This window comes from Ammospiza caudacuta, chromosome 3, assembly GCF_027887145.1.
Source record: "Ammospiza caudacuta isolate bAmmCau1 chromosome 3, bAmmCau1.pri, whole genome shotgun sequence".
Classification (NCBI taxonomy): domain Eukaryota; kingdom Metazoa; phylum Chordata; class Aves; order Passeriformes; family Passerellidae; genus Ammospiza; species Ammospiza caudacuta.
The window spans coordinates 87783464-87807742 of NC_080595.1; the positions used below are offsets into that span (position 1 = coordinate 87783464).

A 24279-nucleotide genomic window follows, 5' to 3' on the forward strand; every position below is an offset into this window, starting at 1 on the left:
AGTGACAGACACACCTCTGCTCCATTCACACCAAGTCAGACTATTTCTGCGCAGAGTAGTGACAACAACAGAGATCAACCACAGTGAGAAAAAACCTTTCCAGAAGGCCAGGATTTCAGGTGTCTCCAGATGTTGCAACGTAGTTTTAGATGGCTCAGTGTGAAGTTTTTTTTTAATTTTGGATTGTTGGGCTTCTTTGGTTGTGTTTGTTATTGTTTTGTTGGGTTTTTTAACACTCAGCCAGCTCTGTAAGTCAGCACAGACACAGCACTAGCCTTCCCTTTTTGGGGGCAATTTGTCTCCCTAAAACACAGAGCTAGCTGTTAAAATGATATACAATAAAAACATTTCTGGCAGGTGGACAGAATCAACCTCCTTACACCACAAACTCGTTTGAAGGTCCCAGATGATCCAAGTCGATCACCGAGGTGTAGCTATGTGCAACTGTGGTTGGACTAACTCCTAAATATTTAAAATGGGGTTGCATCTGATAGATCCCCAATGAGAATTACTTCTATATTTCTAATGCAGAATTTAACTATGCACTCACATTTCTCAGACAGTTTACTTCAAAAACAAATATTCATTTCTGAGCATTCAAAGTACTTCTGAAAACAACACTACTGTTTTCATCATGAGGGAATAAATTTGGTTTGAAAACACATTAGAATAATATCATCTTTTTCTTGAATGAGCCAGAAAGTTTCCAGTATTGATAATACTTACTTAGAGGGATAATAAAGGGAAAGAAATAATAGAGAACGATGAAGAGCAACTATGCACTTTGGAAAAAATCCATTAAAAATTAACATGGGATAATTCTTCAGCAGATCCTTTCCACGTAGATGATGCCAAATCATTGAACTAGAAGTACCTGCATTGACTTTTTCTCTCCCATTCAGGTTGATTAATGATGAACTGCTAATTAGTGACAGTTTAAAATTATAAGGATGTATAAATGTTTAAGTTATTCCCTTCTGAAGGATTTCAAGTTTCCCTTTTTTTACATTTTTATTTAGGTTTTGTAAAACAAAGACAATCAGGAAAACCCTAAACTTAATTTACAATAGCCTTAAAAAACTCAAATCTTTTAATCATATAAGCAGTAACTATATTGAGATAATAACCTTCTAGACAAAATAGTTACACACAACAGAATTTGAGGAACCATCTGTAACAACAATCCTACAAGGAAGAACAGTTACAAATCCTTCTATGGAAATGAATGATGACTCAAGACTATATTTTTTATTTTACCTCTTTAAACGGGAATCTCCAAATTACATATTTATTCACACCAGCTGCATCTTTAAGAAGCTTGCAAGCTCATAAATCAAGAATTAATCTTCGCTAATCTTGTGCAAGTGTGCTAAACCAAACTGCTACCATATCTACATCTGGATTTTTGTAGCCTGAGGCCAGAGTCTCCTTGAGCCAAGAAGAGATGTGTTGGTCAAACAAAGTCAAACATTGCTGCAAAGAAAATGGCCGAGCTTATAAAACTGCGACATAAAGAGGGTTTTTTGATTAACAAAATTAACAGATATTAGAGATACTTAAGAATCCTCCCCTTTTACTAGTTAGAAGTAATTAATCCCATTTCTGAAGTTTTATTTTATGGGAAAAAAAAGCTCCAATAGCTAAAGGTCATTTACAATGCCCCCAAAAGAGTAAACATTTTTCTTTAAGGCAAACCAAGAATACAGAATAAATGTTTTCAAACTCTCTAGCTTCTATTCATGCTCCCCACACAGAGATCCACAGCATGAAACTCCATGTGGTGGTTTGTGCACAGAGTAGGGAAAGGCATCCTACACCACGCCATTACCAACATTACATCTCCAAGCATGTTAGTTGCTTGGAGCTAACTAACAGCTATGTTATCTCTTACTATCTTACTACAACCCAGTATCAGATCTTTTTAGAAGGAGCTGAAGGTAAAGCTTCCAGCCATACAGAATTGTCAACTACCCAGTCAGTCAGTCATCTCAGGTAGCCTCTGCATTTTGTTAAGTTTATTTTTCAGCATCTTTAAACTATCCCCTACTCACAGCTCAGAATGGTGGCACTTAGCACTAGCACAGTTTCCAGGCTGCCTGAACACCAAGCATGGTTAGGCACACCTCAGACATAGACACAGCCAGAGCACAGGCTCATAGTCTGGGTCCTCAGCCTGCTGTAAGACTAAACCTTGGACAGAGACTGAATCACTTTGAGGTTCTGTGCTGGGTTGGCCCTGACTAGCAGCCCAACACCAGGTACTCACTCACTCTCCCCTCAGCCGGCTGAGGGTGGGCTGGCTTACAATGGGGTGAACAGGACTAAGAGAGCTCACGGGTCAACAACAAGGAGACCACAACTACAAAAATCTTTCCTCAATGGCTCTTTTCACTCCCAACTTCACCCCTATTTCTTCTCACTGCAGGTCATACCCAGTTCCTTCAGAGAGAAAGAGCAGTACAAGGAGGTGGGGGTAATGTTTCGAAGTTTCTGCTGTTCCTTACTTTCCCCCCACAGGGGTTTCCCATGGGCTGCCATCCTTCAGGAATATTTACTCAACAACAGAGTACCTTCTCCTCCTCTGACCCTAGGGTTTCCACTGTTGCCACTCCGTTTAGTTCCTTCCTGTCTTGGGATTGTTTTCTCATTTCTTAAAGAAGTGTCCCCTGGGTGCCCCTGCCTCAGCTGTGGGCTCAGCTGTGCCCTGCAGTGGGTGGGCTGGAACTGGCTGTGTCCAGCACAGGGCATCCCTGGCCTCCCCTCAAAGAAGTCCCACTGCCAGTGACTGGACACCAGGACCCTGTAAAGTTTTTCAATCAAGACAAAAACTTTGTCTTACTTGTGAAGTGCTTCTCTGCAACTCAAAAAGCTTTGATAACTCACCCAAGTTTAAGTTCCCACAAGGCAGAACTCATAAGAGCAAACAGAGAATCCAAGTCAAGACAGAAAATCCTGCAGCTCCCCCTCCTCCCCCAAACAACTGTAAGTTAGCCCAATCTTACCAAGATTGTGATCTTTTCCACAAAATTACCCCTTGGAAACGCCCAGTTATCATTTTTCCAAACAGATGGAAAAAGTTCATCTCCAAAAATAGGTCTTTAAAGAACAGCACACTGTCCTAGTTCTGGCCAGGACAGTTAATTATGTTTTACAGCAGCCAGGTGCAGTGGCACATGCCTGTAGTCACAAGCTGCTGGGTAGCCTGAGCCCACCTGACTACTTGATCCAGGAGCTCTGGGCTGCCCTGAGCTGTGCCCAGAGGACATGGCCAACACACCAATGTTACTCAGTGCCACCTTAGGTCACTTCCAGGGGCTCTTTCTTCCAAGAAAGACGCTCCTTTCCAGTCACAGGGAATGCCTGTCAGGCAGAAGAGCTTTATGCCATCGTTTTTCAGTGTCCTGGGCTGGGTGAACATTTTGCACGGCAACCACCCTCTCTTTGTACATTATTGTTATTAGCATTGTTGCTGTTACTGTTTGTTTTCTTATCTCATTGCTGTTTCCAGTAAACTGTTCTTTCCAGCGATGACCTCTGCCTTTTGTCTCCCAGTGGAAAAGTAGAGGGGAGCAGCTGATGGTTTTCTTTTTAGTGGGAGTACCACTCCTAAACCATCCTACACAGGAAATGAGGAATTGATGCTGAATCAAGGTCTGAGTAGTTCAGTGTCATATCCTCTACAAAAGTCATTATTGGTAGTAGGCATTTTCTGTGCAGTGTTACAGTAGATATGACCAGACAAAAATAAGGCTTGAATGAGGTCTGTTATTTCCCTTTAAAATTTTGTATTAAAGTATGATTTTACTTAGTATGTAAGATAGAATATGACCCTATTATAGCTATTCCTCATTTTTATTGCATACAAGTGAGACTATGACCCCAAAATTCTTACAATTCCCAAGGAACATAAAGACCTTGTTATCTGTACACAATAACTTTCCCTTCATTGACTAGCAAGACAAGCATCTATGAAGACAGGATTCAAATCCTGGGCAAGAGTTGTCTCCTTCAAAAAACCTCATAAAGTGAAGTGTACCAAAGGAGGTATCAGTGACTAGCTGTACATACCTTCAGTGTCCTCCTGAACTACAGTACAGAAAAATAAATACTTTTCCTGTTGATCGATGTGAACACATCAAAATATCCTTCAATTGCATGTACAATTCCAGTGAACCTAAATACCTACCCACTCCTCAATGTGTACTCATTTTTGTTCAGACAATACCCAAGTTCCTGGACATCAAGCTATTCCAGTCTAGAAGATACAATAAAGTAACCTCAGGGACATGAGGTGCTACATTATGTACAAACAACCTCAGTTCCCAGGCTGACTTAGCACAGCCTTGTGCTCGTCTCACACACACTAGAGTGCTTCCAGACAGAAGCTTTTTGTCTTCTGTGCAATTGGAAAGTATGCTCCTTTTCCTTGGAGGGTGGAACTCCTACTGCTTGACCACAGTAGGTTTTCAACAGTATTCTCTCCCTCAGTACTAGAGAAGTCACACTGGGTGGAAAACAAAATAAAAAAAAAAAAAAAAAAAGAACAAATGCTACCAGTCACTACAGACTCTACTTCATTATCCTTACTAAATTGGAACAAACAAGAGCAGTCACTCACACCACTTCTTGACAGAAGATAAAATATATATTCCTTCCAAAGATTCTCCCTATTTTTCTAAATACAAAAAAAAAAAAAGTTTTCTGAATGACTTTCAGATAGCCAGTTATCTCAAATACTGTGTTTTTATTGTCATATATTTTATTAGCATCAATACATGTAACAGAATGCTGAAGAAGCTTGTTCTTCTGCAAAGTTCAGAGCTGTGAAATTTTTTAATTCTGAAGATGTCTGCTATTCTTTATGGAAGGACAAATTCCCCTCTTTGTCAAATAAAATGTCAAAATTTAAAGTTCTATTCGAAATTACACAATTATATACATTTAAACAATAAAGTGATAAAAGACAAGTCTTTTAATTTAAGAGATACATGTCCTCTGGCTCAGAGAATCCTTAAGCAGCAACTGCTGGAGAACATAGTGGGGAAGGAGTACAATACACTTATTCCAATCCTCTTTCAAATAGTGATGGTCACAACATTATGCAGACAGCAGTACTGAATTTTTTGATTGACCTTAATTTCTGATACTTTATTCAGTTATGTTTACACAAAATCAAGTCCACTATCCTTTGATATTCAAGCAAAGCATGTTTTCACTGAATTCCCAGGGTGTTATTTTTTAGAGTCCTAGCCATATTACAGACAACTGCTCCCAGTTCTTAAGGTGTATACCACTTGTGCCCTGCAGCAGTTGAAACTCAATCTAGTGCATAACTACTTCCCTTCTGACTCTCCACATTCCCAGAAATTCTTCAGTTCATTGAAAAGAGAAAGTGTAGATTACAGAGGATACTGGACAAGAGCACTGAAAGAAGAAAATGAAATGAGAAAATCCTCAGAAGTACTTCCTCATCATGGTGTTTTCCTTCCACTAGTCAAAAACCAAAAACTTCAAAAGGAAACTGAGGTCAATAAACTGAGGCAGACATTTTTTGTCACAGAGAAAAAACTGATTAAGTGCAAATCCTTCTTACTCTTGTTCTCACTCATGATTTGGGGAAGATTCTTTTGCTTTTTACCTATGAACCATTAAAATATCTACATTTCCTTGGAAAAAGTAACGAAAACTAAGCATAAAACAAAGTGAGACTGAAGCATGGAAAAACCAGGGATCGAGGAAAACAAGAAACAGAACACTTTTCAGACGTCAATCTGACTACAAGCAGATGGGGGAATTAAATTTTTGCTGTTATCTGTTTTCTGAAAGTTGAATATAGCAGGTAATGATGAAACAAATTATACAGCTAAATGGTGTAAGTGTCCCAAATATGCCCTGGTATATGACTATATGCAATATTTTGATTAGATGTTGAAGATTTCTAGCTCTATAAGCAGGAACATAAAGTTATCTTAATGCTATGCTAGTATCCAGCTCAATTACTTCTCCTGCTGCAAATCTTCTTTGTTCAACACACTTCTCAAAAGCCAAATATATCCCTGTTAATCAATCCTTAAAAAAAAAATAGATGCAACAACATTGAATCTAAAAGGCCATGCCTAAGTTGCAATTATTTAATTATCCTCACTGATGAAGTCATTATGTCATTACTGGAACGTACCTAAAACAAGACTGGGAAATAAATAGATGTGCTCATAAAAGTAAAAGCATACAAAATTTAAAGTTTAAAAGCTTTTGCACCTCTAAACTCACATTTTCTATTCCATAACTAGAAGTTATTGGTAACAGTCCCTTCTCATCTGTGTAAAAAACAATGCAAAGCACAAAATATTATAGAAAAGTATTTGCTCAGAACATAGTTCAGTACCAAGCTCACGTTATAAACATTTCCACTTTTCAAATTGTTAGAAGGTAGAGTTGATAGGAAACACCAGTAGAAAGCAAACTTGTGCAACAGCAGAAAATATGGGATTTGACTCTGAATAACTATGATTTTGACAATAGAAGTGTAAGTGATAAAATCCCCAGTGTAAACTGGAGCAGGCTGTGTGAGACAACCTGTCCTGTCACCAATGCACTGAACATGATTTCAAACAAGGAGACAAGGTGGACAGCAGGAATGCTAACACACAATTATTACACTGCAGTTTGATTCCATTTAGTACTATCAGCCATCTCTAGGTGAAACAAGGCTATTTTAGCAAGCTCTTCAACAAGCCATTTTTCTGTTTCCTTTACCATGATAATTAGTTTTCCTGCAGTTTGTTAACAGTTAGAACAAAAGCTGGCATTTTATCCTCTATGTAGGTGACTGTTACTCACTGTTAGATGAGCTTCTGACAGAGCTCAGCCAGTAGCTCACAGAAGCCTCACAGAGACCAGCAGCTCTCCCTATGACAGCTAAGCTGCTTGCAATGAACATGTAGAAGAGGAGGAGTTAGCACATATACATAAGAACACTGGAAAAGGAAGGAATCTGTCAATCAGCAGCGAACAACCCCTCCAAAACCCAGAAAAGCACTGCTATAGGAACTGAAGACAACAAGAGAACTGTTTCTGTCACAAACCAAAGTTACAGATATTATACACACAGCCCACTCAGTCTGAACAGAGAGAAGAGTGGTGGATTTTGTTTGTTTGTTTGGTGTTGGTTTTTTTTGTTTTTTTTTTTTTTTTTTTTTTTGTGGGATTTGGATTGGTTGGGTTTTTTTAGGCTGGGTTTTGGAATTTTTCTTCCCTTCTCCCTAAACCCCAGATTTCTACATTCCCCTAAAGCACATAGCTATACTGGCTTGTAAAACTGGCTGGGCACCATTTTTACCAGAGCCACCAGGGGCTGGTATCTTCAGCCAAATACTCAACTCCTGCATACATCTGTTCCATTTGCACAGCACAATAGCACTGTAATATACCATGCAATGAGAGAATTTTTAAACCCTTGAGAAAAGACTATAAGAGTGTGTGACAACATTTTATTGTACAATAATTATAATCTCCATTGCTCTTTAACTTATTCACAATAGACAGCTTTTCAAAGTAATTAACTAAAGCAAAGCTGAATTGTTTAACAAGTCTCTAAAGTTGTTTATTGCATTAAGTACTGCTAGAATTTAATTTCTCAACCATGAGCACTTCATCAATTTGATCAACTAAAAGGCAGGGCAGTTCATGCATATTTTTTAGACAAGTTTTGTCTCCTAGGCATTTCTGTCACCAGCTTAAGTTTTCTACAGTAAAACGGCTGCAGGAAGACAGGATTTGTATGAGGAAGGACACAGGTCCTGGTGTCCTAGCAATGATTCAAATGCAGTACACTGTCAGCATCAATAACTTCAGTGGAACAAATAAGGAGAACACAAAATAATCACACAGCTGTACTGAATTTTGACATGAATTCCTCACATAGGATAACAGTGCTGGAATAGGTCACATTTGATAAGACATTCACATTTTTATTTAATTAATAAGTAGTAAATTGTGTTTTGTCCATTTATATAACATAACATGGATTCCAGCTTTTTTAGAAAACTAAAACCTATTACTAGCAACAGCTTTGTAACATTCCTCACTATTTCTTACTTAAATAAATGAAGGAGAAGGAAAGTTTAAGTTATCTCCATAAGATCCAAACTCTGGCTAGGCTCTCTGCATTTCAGATTCCCTTTTCAGAATTAGGGAAAAAGCAAAAATCAAAAGTGGCACAACACAATTTATACTGACATATATTTAGCTTGAATGCAATTATCCTTCTTCAGCAACTCTGAAATGTTCATTTTTATAAGGAAGATGCTAAATACTGATCAGTAAATTCCAAGTCTTATAAAAAGTAGTTATAATTCTGACCAAGAAAAAGGTCAGAGACTAAGGAGGCCATTTCCTTATACCAGGGAAGGCTGAGGGAACCTCCAGAAAAGATGTCTGAGAGGGGACCTCATCAATGTGTGTCAGTATCTAAAGCATGGGGTGTCAAGAGAACATTTCCAGGCTCTTCTTGGTGGTGTCAAGCAATAGGACAAGAGGCAATGGGCAGAAACTGATGCACAGGAAGTTCCAGTTGAAGATGAGGAAGAAGAACTTTACTGTGTGGGTGACCAGGGACTGGAACAGATTGCCCAGAGAGGCCATGAAATCCTGGGCCATGTGCTCCAGGATGACCCTGCTTGCAGGGAGGCTGGACCAGATGACCCACTGTGGTCCCTTCCAACCTGACCCGTTCTGTGCCAATTCCACAATTAGCAAATATCTCGTTAGAAGCATGCACGCCACTTTTGAATATATACTACAAAGCTATTAGAAATAATTACTGAGGTTTTAAAATACCAACAAAAAAAAAAAAGAAATCACAGAATTGCAAACCTCATGACTTCACTATATTAATCCTGGTTGCAAGAAGATCTGGCCCTAACAAAGGTCAAAAACTAACAAAACCTTGGGATACAATTTAGCCAAAGCCCATAACCACGTGAGCAATTTCTATTTTGAAATGCTCAGTCTTTTCCCAGATACTTTTATTTCTGTGGTACAGCAAGTTTTAAAGTATTTTTAAAGCAGCATATTCACAAAATATCCTTAGTTAAGGGAAAATTTCTCTTATTATAGGAGCTTTCAACTCTCCATTTGCTCTTTTAATGCTTTGCCTTTCACAACAATCAGGTTCATTACTTGTGTGGAACTTTAAAATGGCTTAAGGTAATAAAAACGTAATCTAGACCCTCTAATTTTATGCTGAAGTAGGAAAAAAATCTTTTACTACATCTTTTGAAATTAAAAATGATTGCTCTTGCAACAGATGAATCAAGTTCCTCAAGGGGGGAAATGTTTAGAAAGTATTTTCTAATTGTTCTGGGGGATAGGAATTCCTACTTTGGTTACACACATTTTCTTACTAAGTATTTTGGTACAAAAGGGAAAAAAACTATTTAGGACAACTATAATCCAAAGGGAAGGTGTATCTTACTATCTATGCCCTAGAACTAAAATTTGGCACACAGGCAAGTGCTTTGTTTTGGTTTGGGTGGTAAGATTTTTGGTTGGCTGTTTTGGGTTTTTTTTGGGGGGGGGCGGGGTTTGTATTTGTCTGTGGTTTTTTTTTTTTGATGTGGTTGGTTTGTTTTTAAAAAATATAAAATTTCTCTTTTCAAGCAAAAAGATATGACTACTCTTCTTCTTTGGGGTCCAGAAGAAGCATGACATCTCTGCATGTTTTCTCCATGCCTAACAGAACGACCACCTTCCTGAAGAAAACACAAATACCATTCAAACTCTCTACAGTTACAAAGGACTGTAGAGTGTCCCTCAGAATTTGCCTTCCACCTCCAGTTACTCCTGGTCTTATTGTAAGCTTTGGTTCCAGAACTATGTGAGGAGCTTTATGGGATAACCCCTTCTGATACCAAACTGTTAATCATCCAAAATTAAATGAGAACCAATCATTAACATAGGTCCTGATGTTCCATCTTCTTAACGATCTGAACTTCAATCTGATCTCAAAAAAGGCAAATATTTACAGGCTATAAAAGTATGACCTTAAAAGCCTGCATCTAGAAGGACAATAGAGATATGCCCATAAAATTTCAAGGCAATGCTGCAAACTGCATTCCAATAAAGATCAGAATCTCACAGGTGGAAGGTGGTGGGGCAGTTTAGCTCAGACAAATTGGTTATGGTATTTTCACAACCTGAGAGTAGCTGTTAAAGGCAAATAAGGACATTGTGATGAGTTTTACAGTAAAATCTGTTATTTAATGCTAGAAAATACTGAAGACTAAGTCAGTTTATTTTAAAAGAAATCCTCAACCTTTTATTGCTACTAAAAATGATCTAGTGTCATTTTGTAGGACTGAAATAATAAATTTTCGAACTAGGAAAGAGTATCTACAAAAAACCAAATTCCTTATTTTCCACTGTTTCTTCCAATTAGTCATCTTTGACTACTGCTACTTAAATCATCAGCTGTCTTGTAGTTATGCCCATAATCTTTGGTCTGTAAGTAAGAAGTCACTTAAAGCAGTTTATGATAAAAAAATTCAATCAATGCTTTTATGTTTTTCTTTCACCAAGGCCACAGACTTTATAGCTTAAACCTTCTGTCTATCTCTAAACATGTACTTTCACAGTCCAATGCTATAAAATCACCACATGTAAATGGAAGAGTTTGTTAAATTTAAATAAAATCACAACCAGAAAAGAATGGTTGTGTGCTGGTTTCCCAGATGGGTAAATGATTTACCTTTTTTCTTATCATTTTACCACTTCAAAGCTTTTTTTTAAAAGTACTTATATGTTGAACTTGAAACAAGACAGAACCCTTTCTGTACTACTGTGGCATTTTCATGCCTTCAACAGATAACAAACTTAGTTATAGTTTGCGGTTAATTTCAAAAACAGCCTTGTTGCTCTGCTGTGAAAATCCTAAATATAAACCTGTTCTTTTTACTCCACGTTTCCTATCCCATAAGCTATATTTTCCCTGTATTAGGATACTGAATAAAAAGCCTTTCTTTCATTACACCTTGAAGAATATTGCAATAGGAATCAGGTATAAACAAACCAGAGGAGTTATAAATCACAAGGTAAAATAAATTCTCCCCCTCACCTCCCATTTCAGTGGGAGTTTTGCCCTAATTTATAAGGAATAGTAGAGATTCACTACAAACAATAAGAGTTTTAGCTTAAGAAATTATTCCATAGTTGGGTATAATTAGCACAGCTTTATCATAGAGCAAAAATATAGCCTGTTACTTGTTTTGAAAGGACCATTAGTTACCAATGCTATCACATATCATTGTACAGAATAACTTTAATGCTTTATCAACCTTTTGAAAATATGCTTTTCATTATTGACTACACAAAAGAAGTACCAGAAGTACTAATCTTGAAAACCAAATTGAGTATAAAACATATAGAACTACAGAAGCTGAAATGTCCATGCAACCTTTTATTACAGTAATGGTGTACTGGTTTTGGCTGGGGTAGAGTTAATTTTCTTCCCAGTGGCTGGTACAGGGCTGTGTTCTGGATTTGTGCTGAACACAGGGTTGATAATACAGAGATGATTTTGTTATTGCTGAGCAGGGCTTGCACAGAGCCAAGGCCTTTCCTCCTGTTTGTACTGCCACTCTGGTGAGGAACTTGGGGGTGAGTGGAAGGAGACACAGCTGGGACAGGTGACCCAAACTGACCAGAAGGATATTTCAGACCAAGTGATGCACACACTGACACACAGAGTTGACATACTGGCTTGACCTCAGACCTGCCTTGTCACTCTTAACTTGCTTGGTGTCAAGGGACTGTTGGTTGAATCTGGTTACTGTGAGCAGACCTTCTGCTCCTCTGCCAGGCACCGTGGCACTGCTTCCCAGTGATGACACAGCTCCTGTGCCTACCTTGTCCCAGCTAGCCTTCCTTCACCTTCCCTCTGCTGCTCTCCCAGACACATCTGAGCTCTGTCAGGCCTTCTGCCACATTTGCTTCATTTTCTGCATGTCACAATAAGCCATTCTTGTGCTTTGAGAAGTTATTCTTGAAACAGCTCTTCAGAGCTCCTTTGCAATTCAGACTAATCCTCTCCTCAATCCTACCAAGCAGATCCCTGAACAAGACAAACATCTGTTATTATGTAGCACACAGTTCTAACCCTACTCATCATTCTGCTCACTTCTTTCTGGACATTACTCTCCTGCCTCAGACCACATCTACAACCAGTTCTTGCCTGTGAACAAGTAAGGACAGCTGACCATCTCCCCCAGAGGAAGTTTTTATGTTCTTGTGAAACATACCCTTCTATTTCAAGACAGTTTAACAGCCTTAGTTATGGCAAAATCAGGTTTTAGGTGAATACAAAGCAGTTCACTTTCATTCTATACTTGTGCAGAGCCTTTTACCCACAAGTAATACCACAGCTACCTGATTTTCCAGCTCCAACTTTTGGCATGCCATTCACATTCTACAACTTTTTTGAAAAAACAAGGACTTTTATTTATCTGTTCAAATATTCATGTGCCATGTTCATTGTATAAACACAAACAACATAATGCTCTTTTCCAAGGGACTAATATGGTCTCTGAATTAATATTTGCCTTCCAATGGATCTGCATTCCCCATGGGGCTTCTGTTGTAGCATGAGGGCAGGGTCATTTATTCCCACCTATCTCCATCTGCATCTCTAACAGCTGAGCAGAGCTATACTAGCAGAAGTCATTTTATCACTATTTAAGAGACATTATATCAAAGACAGTTACAGCTTACACTGAACTTTCATAGTTGCTTTTGCTAAATGCTGCATCCAAGCACATACACCAAGAATATTTCTTGACTTTCATAGGACCTCAAGTGTTCCAGGTATTAAGTACCACTGGCCCTAGTACTCAAATCCATCTGTTTGTATCAGCAGATGAAAAAAAAACAACATACTATACAGTTCTGAAATAAAGCAGCTATATTTAAAAGCATATTATCAGAAAAATGACAACACAGTCTCACCTTGAAATGATTTGCAGGGTGTATTAGTTGATGTGCTAGCATCTGCTGATGAAACCTGGACATTATCCAAATTCTTTTCTTTAGACTTTGAGCGAGGATTTTCAAGAACCACCTCCTTTTCTCTACTTGAAGTCTGAACAAGAGAAGATGATGAAGTTTCACCATAGAGTCGTTTCAGTAATTTTGCCAAGAACACTGCAGGGTAAGAAAACTTTTTTTAATATGAAGAAATGCAGTGTTTAAAAAATATTTTAAGACTTCAGAAACCCCAGCAACTAATTGATATAAGACAGTTTCCCTCATGTTCCATGGAAGTCTGTTTTCAGTAGTCTCTACCTCTCACAGGTGAAACTAAAAATAAATATATTTAAGTTCAAAACTTGAATTAGAAAAACAGTTTTAAAACACCAGAGTTCATTAGCAAGGTTACATTTAAAGTCTTCCATTTGACTACATTTTGTCAGTAAATTACAGTACATTCACAGACTAAACACACATTAATTTTTAAAACAAGAATCTTTCCATGCAAGTGTCATAAGGCTGCTCAAAATGCAGGTCTCTTCTGGCACAGAGGCAGCGCAATTGAATTACTCATTAAAATCAGTAAGCTACAAGGATTTAATCACACAGAAAAACCAGGAGTAGACAGCAGCAGAAGCACATGGTAACCAGTTATTTCTACAGAATAATCAGTATTCTTACACGCCTCTTCTTCTTATGGGCCCATTTCTGACGACACTGACAATCTGCTACAAGTTAGTCAAATGCAAGTATCATTCGATTAAAGAAATATATGCAAATAATCTACTCATTAACAAAAGCATTACCTTTGTATATATACATGTACACTTCAATAACTTAAAAAGACACACTAAAGTATAAAGTATTAGTAAAAGTTTTTATCTGTTGCAAAGCAACATCTCTGGTTTCATGAATTCGATGTGGTCAAGGGCATATGGCAGTATGTGGGGGTGGGAAAAAAGACATCTGGAGAAAAATGTTATCTAAACTGCAACCTCAGATTTAATATACATTCTGTGGACACTACACAAGCAACCTGCTGCAAATTCATAATAAAATAATTCTGCCAAGAGAAAAGAACTTAAATTGTCATAAGAAGACGCAGCCCACGGATGCTTAGCAGAAAAACATTTTATAGTCCCATAACTTTTCAATAAATTACTTCACAACTGAAAAAAACCCTTCATCCTTGAACCACCAGTCCTTGATAGACAAACTGGACCTCCAGTGTACCTTGGCAACTATGCTTTCTCATGTAAATGCTGAACTGCATGCTTTGCTATGGGCTATGATTACAGTTTCCAGACAGACAGACATGAACAGGTGACTGTGCATTTTCCTAAGGTTCCCTTACTGGGTTAGTCTACAGCCAGAAAGACAAAAATCCACAATTTGTCTCCTCTGTTAAAGAAAGTGGATGGAAATAACCAGTGCAATGAGACAAAATTAACTGCCTTTTGCAGATCTCTGACTCTTAAGCAAGTTATCCAAGAGGTTGATCCTGAATCCTCTCCCCAAGTGCTGTTGCTAACACTACAGCATTTTAATAAACTACAGTACAGCCATTACCAAATGTCATGGTTTAATGCCAATAGGCAGCCCAGCTGCTTGCTCACTTTCCCCCACATGGAATGGGGGAAAGAAGCAGAAAGATAGGATTGAGACCATTCATGGGTTGACATAAAGACAGTTTAACCGGTAAAGCAAAAGTCACGCACACAAGCAAAGCATGGAATTCATTCATCACTTCCCATGGGCAGGCAGTGTTCAGGGATCCCCAGGAAAGCAGGGCTCCATCACATACAATGCTGACTTGGGAAGACAAATGTGCCCCACTTCCTCCCAGCTCTGCATGCTGAGTATGGCACCCTATGGTGGGGGACACCCCTTGGGTCAGCTGGGGTGAGCTGTCCCAGCTGTGTCCCCTCCCAATTCCTTGTGCACTCCCTGCCTCCTCGCTGGGGGGGTGGGGTGAGGAGCAGAAAAGACCTTGCCTTCATGTAAGCACTGCTTAACAACAAAAAAAAGATCCCTGAGTCATCAACACTATTTTCACCACAAATACAGAAAACACATCACCACAGGAGCTGTTATGAAGAAAATTAACTCTAGCACATCCACAACCAGTACACACATTAACATTCAAGCACTTGTACTGAGGGAACTGTTCTTCCAAAGCAAATGATCATTGACATACTGATAAATCTAAATATGCAAATACATCTCCAAATCTGCTGAGAAGAGCAGCCTCCTTATAACTACACTGTATTTTATGCTCTCCACCTTGAAATGTGATTTCCCTAGTCATCTCTCTCCCCAAATTACATCACCTTTTCCTTTCCATTTTTAAAATTGAGGGCCTATATTCATGCACACAATAGCATTGCTTCAGAAAGCAAGACGAGACGTGCTGTGATGCATTCATTCCTTCTAACTCCCATGGGGAGCTCTCCCCATCTTTAATACCTTTACTTGAGAAAGCAGGCTGATAGAAAGCCTGCTTGGAGGGTACAAATACTGAGGAGGTTATTCTTTGATTCTTTGATAAAAATCTCTTTAGCTCAGAAAGAAGTATCTAGATCAGGAACAGTGACAGATTCACCAAAGCAACATCCACTTGGCTGGAGTTTTCAGCAGACACTGGAAGAAGCAGTAAGGTGTGGAGTGAGGGAGCTCTTCACTGTCTGCAAAGTTTTCACATCTGTGTCAGAGCATCTCAGCACTGACACAGGTCATCTCTTAAGATAACTAGCAATTTCCAATAACCATAACAAAATAGAAATGACAAGTGTTGACACACAGACATTACACGGTCCTTACTTGAAACCTGATGTACTTCAAGCCTTCTGAAGGCAGCAGGAAGCAATGAATCCCAGCAGTTCACCTACCTCAGGTCAATGAAGAATCACAGAATGAGGTGAGTGGAAAGGGACCCACAAGGATCACTGAGTCCAACTCCTGTCCCTGAACAGCACCATCCTCTAGAGTCACATCATGTGCCCAAGAGCTTTGTCTAAACAATTCTTGAGCTCTGTCAGACTTGGTGCTGTGACCACTTCCCTGGGAAGCCTGCTCCAGTGCCCAAACATCCTCTGGCTGAAGAACCTTTTCCTGATATCCAACCTAAACCTCCCCTGACACAGCTTTAGGCCATTCCCTTGGGTCCTGTCATGGGCACCACAGAGATCAGGGTCTGCCCCTCCTCTTCCCCTCACAAGGAAGCTGTAACTGCAACGAAGTTCCCCCTCAGTGTCCTCCAGGCTGAACAGACCAAGAACCCTCAGCTGCTCCTTGTATGGCCTCCCCTCAAGGTCCTTCACCATCTTTGTAGGTCACTTTTGAATGCTGTCTATAGCTTAATATCTTTCTTACATTGTGGTGTCCAAAACTGCCCCAGCACTGGAGGTGAGGCCACCCCAGAGCAGGGCAGAGTGGGACAATCCCCTCCCTTGCCCTGCTGGCCATGCTCTCCCTGATGTCCCTCAGGACAGGGCTGGCCCTCCTGGCTGCCAGGGCACTGCTGGCTCATGTTCAGTTTGTCACTGACCAGGGCCCTCAGGTGCCTTTCCCTGGCACTGCTTTATAGAATCTCACTCCCCACTCTGTCTGTACAGCCAGGGCTGCCCCATGCCAGGCACAGAGCCCAGCACTTGTTGAATTTCCTATGGTTGGTGATTGCCCGGCCCTCGGATCTGTTGAGGTCTCTCTGCTGGGCCCCCCTGCCCTAGAGGGAGTCAACAGCTCCTCCCAGTTTTTATTGTCTACGGATTTGGTTAGTATGCCTAGAATCCCCAGAAAGTGCTGAAAAAACTGACTTATTTTGAACTGTTTGTAATCCTAAGTATATTCTAGTCTGAATAAAAAAATAAAATAAAAATCTGCCTGCAGCCCAAAACCTGAACAAAGTGGTCCTCAGTATAAGTGAACAAAGAAATTAGGCTCTGAGGAATACCCATTCTGCTATCCTCAGCAGCTTTACATGTTCCAAAGCAGCACTCTGCTTTGCAATTAACAGTCTCAGAACTGAGCTACCAAAACATTTTTCAGATGACAAAGGAAGCTCTTTCCAGAGGGTTTTATCACTGCAATTACTTGGAAAAAAAAAAAAAGGTATCGTGTGATATCCACAAGCATTGGCTCAATCACAGGAGAAGGGTCTTGCCTGATGCTATGGAGCAGTTCTTGCCTATTGAAAACCTCTCCTTAACCTGGTGTCTCTGGTACTGTTCAGCATCAGAGATCAGTCCATTTGGTAAGAACTGCTCAGACCCTCCAAAATAACTACCCCTTAACAGAATATTAGCAATAAAGGAAATTCAAGCAAAAAATAACTACTACTAGAAATGTACCTTACCTATTAGAGTTTCAAAATGGAGTAAGCTTGCTCTCACCATAGCCATGGCATAGTCAATAACCATATGGTCATTTCTTAACAATATTTTTCTGTCAACATAACTGATGGAGGGACAGTACAGGTTCATGTAGTCTTTTGATTCTGATTAGGCTTTTCATTTAATTAAAAAAAATCATTTTCCAGCTGAAAACATGCAGCAGTATTAAAACATTGCTACTGTGCAATGAGCTGAAGAAACACTTTAACACTTGACTTTCCAGGAATTCCTCAGTGACAAAAAGGAGCCAGTATTTTCAGACATGAGAACAAGCTGCAGTAGGTACCAAACAAGTTCCATGGCTAATTCTTGACAACTCATGTCTGGAAAGAGTGAATTACAAATACATCAGAAAACTGAAAAAGCACCAGGTGTCTACAGTTTGACATCACATAAAGAAAGCAAAGTGTACCTCCAAGAAATACAATGCAGAACACATGCCAGCTACTGATACAAACTGTCAACACCCATGACCCTTCTATTACTAATTTCACGAGAAGAATAAGGAGCATCCTTCAAATAAATGCATTTTTGACAGCTAGGTATTAAATTGACACCTTGACTGAATTAATATTACCTACATAACCAGACTATCCACAAACACACTGAAAGAGCACTGCAGATTTATGAGTATTTTGGGGTTGGCAGCAGGACTTACCATGACTCAAAATTCAGTTAGGACTGGACCGTAACAAAAGCACGCTAAAGAACTGAACACATTAAGTTCAGAACATCAGAAACGTTCCTGTGCAGCAAGAGCTTCCTCAAAACATTGCTGTGGAGAATGCTTGCCACATACTTTTGGCTACCTCTCATCCATACTGTAAGTACCCCCACCACATTTCTCATTTGGTTGCCTCCTGCCTACTTAAGAGGAAGTTGGGCAGCAAGAACAAAGTAAAATGGCATTGGGAGCATTGAACTCTGTGAAGCTTGCAAGTTGCCCTACTTGGTCTCTTTGTCTCTCCTACAAACAGAAGCTTTCCAAAAATGGAAGAATCAGGAATTTCTTCTAAAACCATCCCATGTGCAAGATGTGCTAATATGCTATTTCTGCTACAGCAGAAGGAAAGATAGTACAGCAGAATGGAAAAGGACGGAAAGAGCAGACAGAACGATAATCCTCATGCAGAACATATGGACAAGGCTTCATTAAAATGTTCAGTTCATCTCGGTTAATGAAGAATTGCTCTCCAATATTCCAATGGATTTAAATCCTTGAAGTCTCTTTTATCATGCAAGTACCACATCTCCTATGGAGGGCATAACAGGACAGTTACTTTATAACATGATCATAAAAATGACAAAACTGTTAAGGCTGGAAGGGACCTCCAGACATCACCCAGTCTAATCCAAAAGCTCAGAACAGGATCAACTAGAGCAAATTGTGCAGGGCCTTGCCTAGTAGGATATAACAATCCCATTGCATGGATCATCACCTCTTCCCTAACGATACCTGGACACTCTTGACCAGAGATCTTCAAGGAAACTACCTGGATAAGAGTGACTCTTGAAAAAGAGATGACTGTGTTTATTAGGACAAAGCATTTTAGAAGACTGCTACAGACAGAAAATGTGAGCTAGACTGCTATTCCTGCCAGCTAGCAGGTGGAAGGCTGATTATACCTTCAGGCCAGGAATCAATAATTCCTTTAAATGATGTCCCACAAAGTTTACTTTTCCTTTAACCATACAGGATGGTTTCATAGTTTGAGTCTTCTGGATCCTTTCTGAAAGAGTTGCTCAGCTGGCCAAACTGATGAACAAAGGTCTTTTCTCTGTGCTTATTTCACCTAACACAGTGTTTCTTGGGTCATGGCTCTGCAAGCCTCACAAGGACAAAGGCATTCAGTTTGCATTTCAGCCACCAGGGCAAAACGTAGTCTGAGGTTATGATGCCTGATGGCATGCAAGGTATTCTGTTTTGCCTGCAGATTTAACACTGCTCCAGAGACCTCAATGTCCACAAGACACCAGTTCAGCCAGTGAGCTCTGAGTGCCCAAGATGTACTTAGCAGAGATGAAGGTGCATTGAGTACAGTCCCCTGTTAAACAGAAAGCAATACACAGAACCTCCAAGGATAACTAAATTTATTAACCTTGACCTTAACTTCCCAATACAAAAGACACACACATACACACACACACTGACCTTGGAAAAAACAAAACCTCCAATCATCAAGCCCCACAGCCAAAACAGCCCACACAAAACAAAAAGGAATCAGCTGAAAGCTCAAACACCCCAAACCATTGCTAGAAATGGCAGAGACCAAAGGTTTGAAATAAGTCAAGAGAGCTTGTATGTGTGCACACCATATTCTAGTCCTGATTGAAATGAATAGCTAAGGAAGAAAGAGAGTAATTAACCTCTACAAAACATTCCATGGCAGCTGAAGAGAGTATCATTTCCCCACTTCCCCTCATTTTTACCAAAAGCATTAGAGCCATGCAGGGATATGGGAAAAAGAACAATGCAGTGACATGCAATTACGTTCTGTGTACTTGACAGTTCAGATCATCTAAAAGCTGTATCTAACATCTAAGATGGGATGCTCTTGTTCAACTCAGGAGAAAGAAACAGAAAATGTGATTTTCTTGTTATCAGCCAGGTCAGTTTTGCCAAGAGTGACGTATTTCCATTTCACCATGGATAGTGCATGCAAACCAAAGCAAAGCACTGTAGCTGTATCATGGGAATAACACAATTGATCTTTCCAACTGGGGAAAAAAATAGTGAAATATGTGGAACCCCAGCTGTGATCAAAGTACAGTTTTATGTACACAGGAATGGGTACAGTGTTTTGCTTTGTGTTCCCAGTCTGCAAGCAGTCCTCATCCTGCAGGCGAAGCTATGGTAACAGGCTCTTACAACAGCAGCTAAAGGATAAAAAAAGGATAAAAAAGCAAGGACTGCAAGATCTGCAGCAGAAAATTCAGGCTGAAGCTGACTGTCTCTTTCAAGAGGCACTTCTAGACAGACATAGAAGCTAACAGATTACAAGATCTTGTGTTTAGTCAAAGAGGAGGCCATCCTGCAGATCATCGACTACATCTTCAGTCTCCACACTTCAGATAAAATGCATCTATCTACAAATTTACAGTCCTTCCTTTCAAACAGCACTGCTATTTTATGGCATGCTTTCTTGAGGAAGACACCAAGTAATTTTTCAGCTTCATATTTCAGGACAGAATTCACTTGCATCTTAACTCCAGAAAATGTACTACTCCATCTTGGCTGAATGACTGGGAGAAGTACTTTTACACACCTAATTATACTGAGACCCAAAAACTTGCACCTCAATACTTTTAATATACTTCAAAAGACTCTAGAGGAACTCCATAATTCATAACGGGGTTTTTTCTAGTGCCTTGGCATAAGACACATACACACAGACCACATTTGCTATTTAGATTTGAAAAACTTGACTGTTTTCAGCACTTTTTCTTCCTCTCCTTACTAGGTTAAGGAATCCTGCATTATATAGGAACATGTTTCCCACTGGGGATTTCCCTGCAGGTTAGAAACCTTGATTCTGAAGTCTCTTTTGGCCTGGAAAGCATCTCTCAGCCTCACACACATAACCTTTAACTACCTGCCTTTGTCAAGAGAGCTCTTTTTTTGAACAAAGGTTGTTCATCCCATTTCTCCCACAAGCTATGATGTTGCTTGGTTGTTGTGAGGTTTTCCTGGCTTTGTCTTTTGAAGTCCAGAATGGAGACTGAGTAGAAACACCATGGTGAAATGCTGATATCACAAGCTGATTATTTTAAACTTGACTAGCTCCTTAGACAATCTTTTAGTTTTACAAGACTCACAAAACTTCAGTGACATATTAAAGGGAAAAATTTGTACAGTTCTTCACAGGATGTCTACACAAGGTGGGAATGGTCCTCTTTACAAGCATACAATTGGTCTCATTGACATTACACATAACATCAAGACCACATAACAAATTAAAACCATAACAGATGGGTTCAACACCTAAAGGTATTTTTACATATTTGGTGAAATAACTCACATGTACTATTTGGGAGTGAAACAATGAAAGGATTTAGTTATATCCAAGGGCCAAGAATTCTGTGCTTGAACTATTAGTATCAGCTGCATCTCAGTACGGTTGTTAACCAAAAGGTCACAGGGAGCTGCATAAGAAACAGATACTATCATTTTATATCTAGTGTGTAATAGTTACTTCACAATATCAAGGTTTGTCTCAAGACCACTGATGTTATTCTCACTGAAACAGCATCTATTAGTCTTCAACATCCCATTAGCTCAAAAAATCAGATGCTAATTGCCCTAATTTTACACCTGTCATACTCTTTATTACAGGTTCGAGAACCACAGTGGGGAAAATAAATCCATTTTTGTGCTCTAAAGTAGTAGTTGATAAAATATGTCTCCATTTATCTTTTTATTTAGCATTACTTTTTATAGCACATGGAAACCCACTTCGTCATCTCAAACTCAGTAATATAGAATTCTCCTGCCTGTGAGATAAATAAGCTGCAGCTGTTCAAAAGTTAAGTATATGGCATATATCAGGAAGATTGAAAGGTAGGCGAGGAAAAGAATATAGTGATAAAACACCCTGTATCTAGGTATTCACCTAAATTAAGCAGTTATTACAAAGAGAGATTGACCTGTTAGCTTCCAGACCGACACAGTTCATAGCAATTGCAGATACAAACCAGTAACTTATTGCTAGAAAAAGCCAACATTTATTTTCTCTTCTTAGCTTAAAAGAAACTTATTCAGCTAGACCAAGCACAGGCCCTGTCACATTGCAGTTTCAAATCAGTAAGACTGCTGTTAAATCTGTCAGCAAATTCTACATGAGTGTGTAGTTCAACAGCAATCTGACTAATAGATTGTGCTATCCTGTCTCAACAAAGCTTTTAGAGATCTGTCAGTAGGCCACCTTAATTGCAGCCACAAGCTCCTAGACATCAAATAAACCTGACATGACAAAGATGATAAGAAGCTACCTTAATTGCAGCCACAAGATCCTAGACATCTAATAAACTTGACATGACCAAGATGATAAGTTCACAATGAGAACACCAGGATTTTAGGAACAGTTCTGCTGTTCCTAAGAACCTCATCTGCCTTGTAGTGAGACCCTGCAAAATGTGTATTGCTACTGCAGTCCTGGGAAAACAGAGCATCTTGACTATGGTTACAATTTGTGCATACTATCCATCTTCTACAAAACTTAAAAATATGTTTCTCATACTGTACCATTGTCTTTTTCTTACTTGGCACAATCAAACACACCTCACTGAAAACATCTAAAGATATCTCATACCCCCTTACCAAAGCTCAATTTTGGTGACTATTATTACTATTAATAATCATAATTCTGGCCACTGAGTTGAGCCAACTGTAAAGTACAGCTGCACAAGACTGTCAGCAGTGCCCTGGCAGCCAGGAGGGCCCACTGTGTTCCAGAGAGCATCAGGCATAGCTGGGCAAGGGAAGAGATTGTCCCATGGCGCTGCTGCAGCCCCATCTCAAATCCTGTGCGCTGTTTTGAGTGCTACAATGTAGGAAATATCCACAGCAGTCAGAGAGCACCCAAAAGAGACCTACAAAGATGGGGAAGGGCCTTGAGGGGAAGCTGCGTGAGGAGCAGCTGAGGGGAGTTGGTCTGTTCAGCCTGGAGGAGACTGAGGGAAACCTCACTGCAGTTACGGCTGCCTGTGAGGGGAAGAGGAGGGACAGACCCTGATCTCTTCTCTGTGGTCTGCAGTGACAGGACCCAAGGGAATGGCCCCAAACCTCAGGGGAGGTTTAGGTTGGATATCAGGAAAAGGTTCTTCACCCAGAGGGTGTTTGGGCACTGGAACAGCTCCCCGGGGCAGTGGTGACAGCACCAAGCCTGACAGAGCTCAAGAAGCATTTGGACAGTGTTCTTGGGCACTGGTGTGATTCTTGGAGCTGGCGCTGTGCAGGGACAGGAACTGGACTCCTGTGAGACTCTATGAGACTTTTTTCCTCTCTTTTCTGGACAGATTTGGGAGAGGGAAGGGGGAAGGCTCTGCACTTATAACATCACTGCTCAGAGGCCAATCTGAGGCCAACACAGGTGTAAAGTTTCAGAAAGTTTAAATCTTCCTTCACCCTAAATCTGTAAGCAAAGAGCATATAGCTAAAAGTGAAGATCGAACTATGCCACACATTGGCTTAAGATAAATGTTCAGGTAAATGATAGTACTAATATGGAAAACAGACACCAAAATAGCTGAAAACAGTAAAAATCAGAAAGCAAAACACAAAAAACCCACAACTCATTCTGACTTCAGATTACTGAAGAGAAAAAAATTTGCAAATTTTAAACAGGCAGTTTCACATAAGAAGAAGCAAGCTAAAATGAAGGTCAATATACCCGTATTTAAAAATCTAACCATGAAATTGGGAGGTGTAGTATCACTGAACACAAAGAAAAGTCCAACAGATTTGTGCATTAAGTACTATTCAAAAGAAACCTTCATAAGGTCATATTATATAAAACAAACAAATTAATTGAATTTCTACATAGCTTTCTTCAAAGAGTAAATATATCACCCTTTGCAGTGATTTCAACATTTGATTATAAAAAAATCAAGCAACTTCTGCAAGCATATCTAATATACATATAACAGAAATCAATATTGCACCAAACATCCCATCACAAAAAAGTTCTGGAAGTTCCAATGCAGCTGAACTTTTCTTTCTAGACATATATGGAGTTTTACTTTAAGTGATTAGCCAACCCACAAAAATCCAAACTTCTTGAGAACAGTTTTCAACCTTTTGAACTAAAAACAACTGAAAGCATAAGAAACCACATATTGCCATAACAATCTGTGCTGGCTTTGGCTGGGA

The 24279-nt window shown here is 39.5% G+C and overlaps 1 protein-coding gene across 1 annotated transcript in view; it reads right to left on the minus strand.

Annotated features, from left to right (window-relative positions):
* ERICH1 (glutamate rich 1) overlaps positions 1 to 24279 on the minus strand; it is a 67045-nt gene that overhangs the window by 37860 nt on the left and 4906 nt on the right. The window contains exon 2 of the mRNA XM_058802515.1: positions 13000 to 13194. Coding sequence (XP_058658498.1) covers positions 13000 to 13194 — 195 coding nt within the window. The remainder of the gene's footprint in view (positions 1 to 12999; positions 13195 to 24279) is intronic.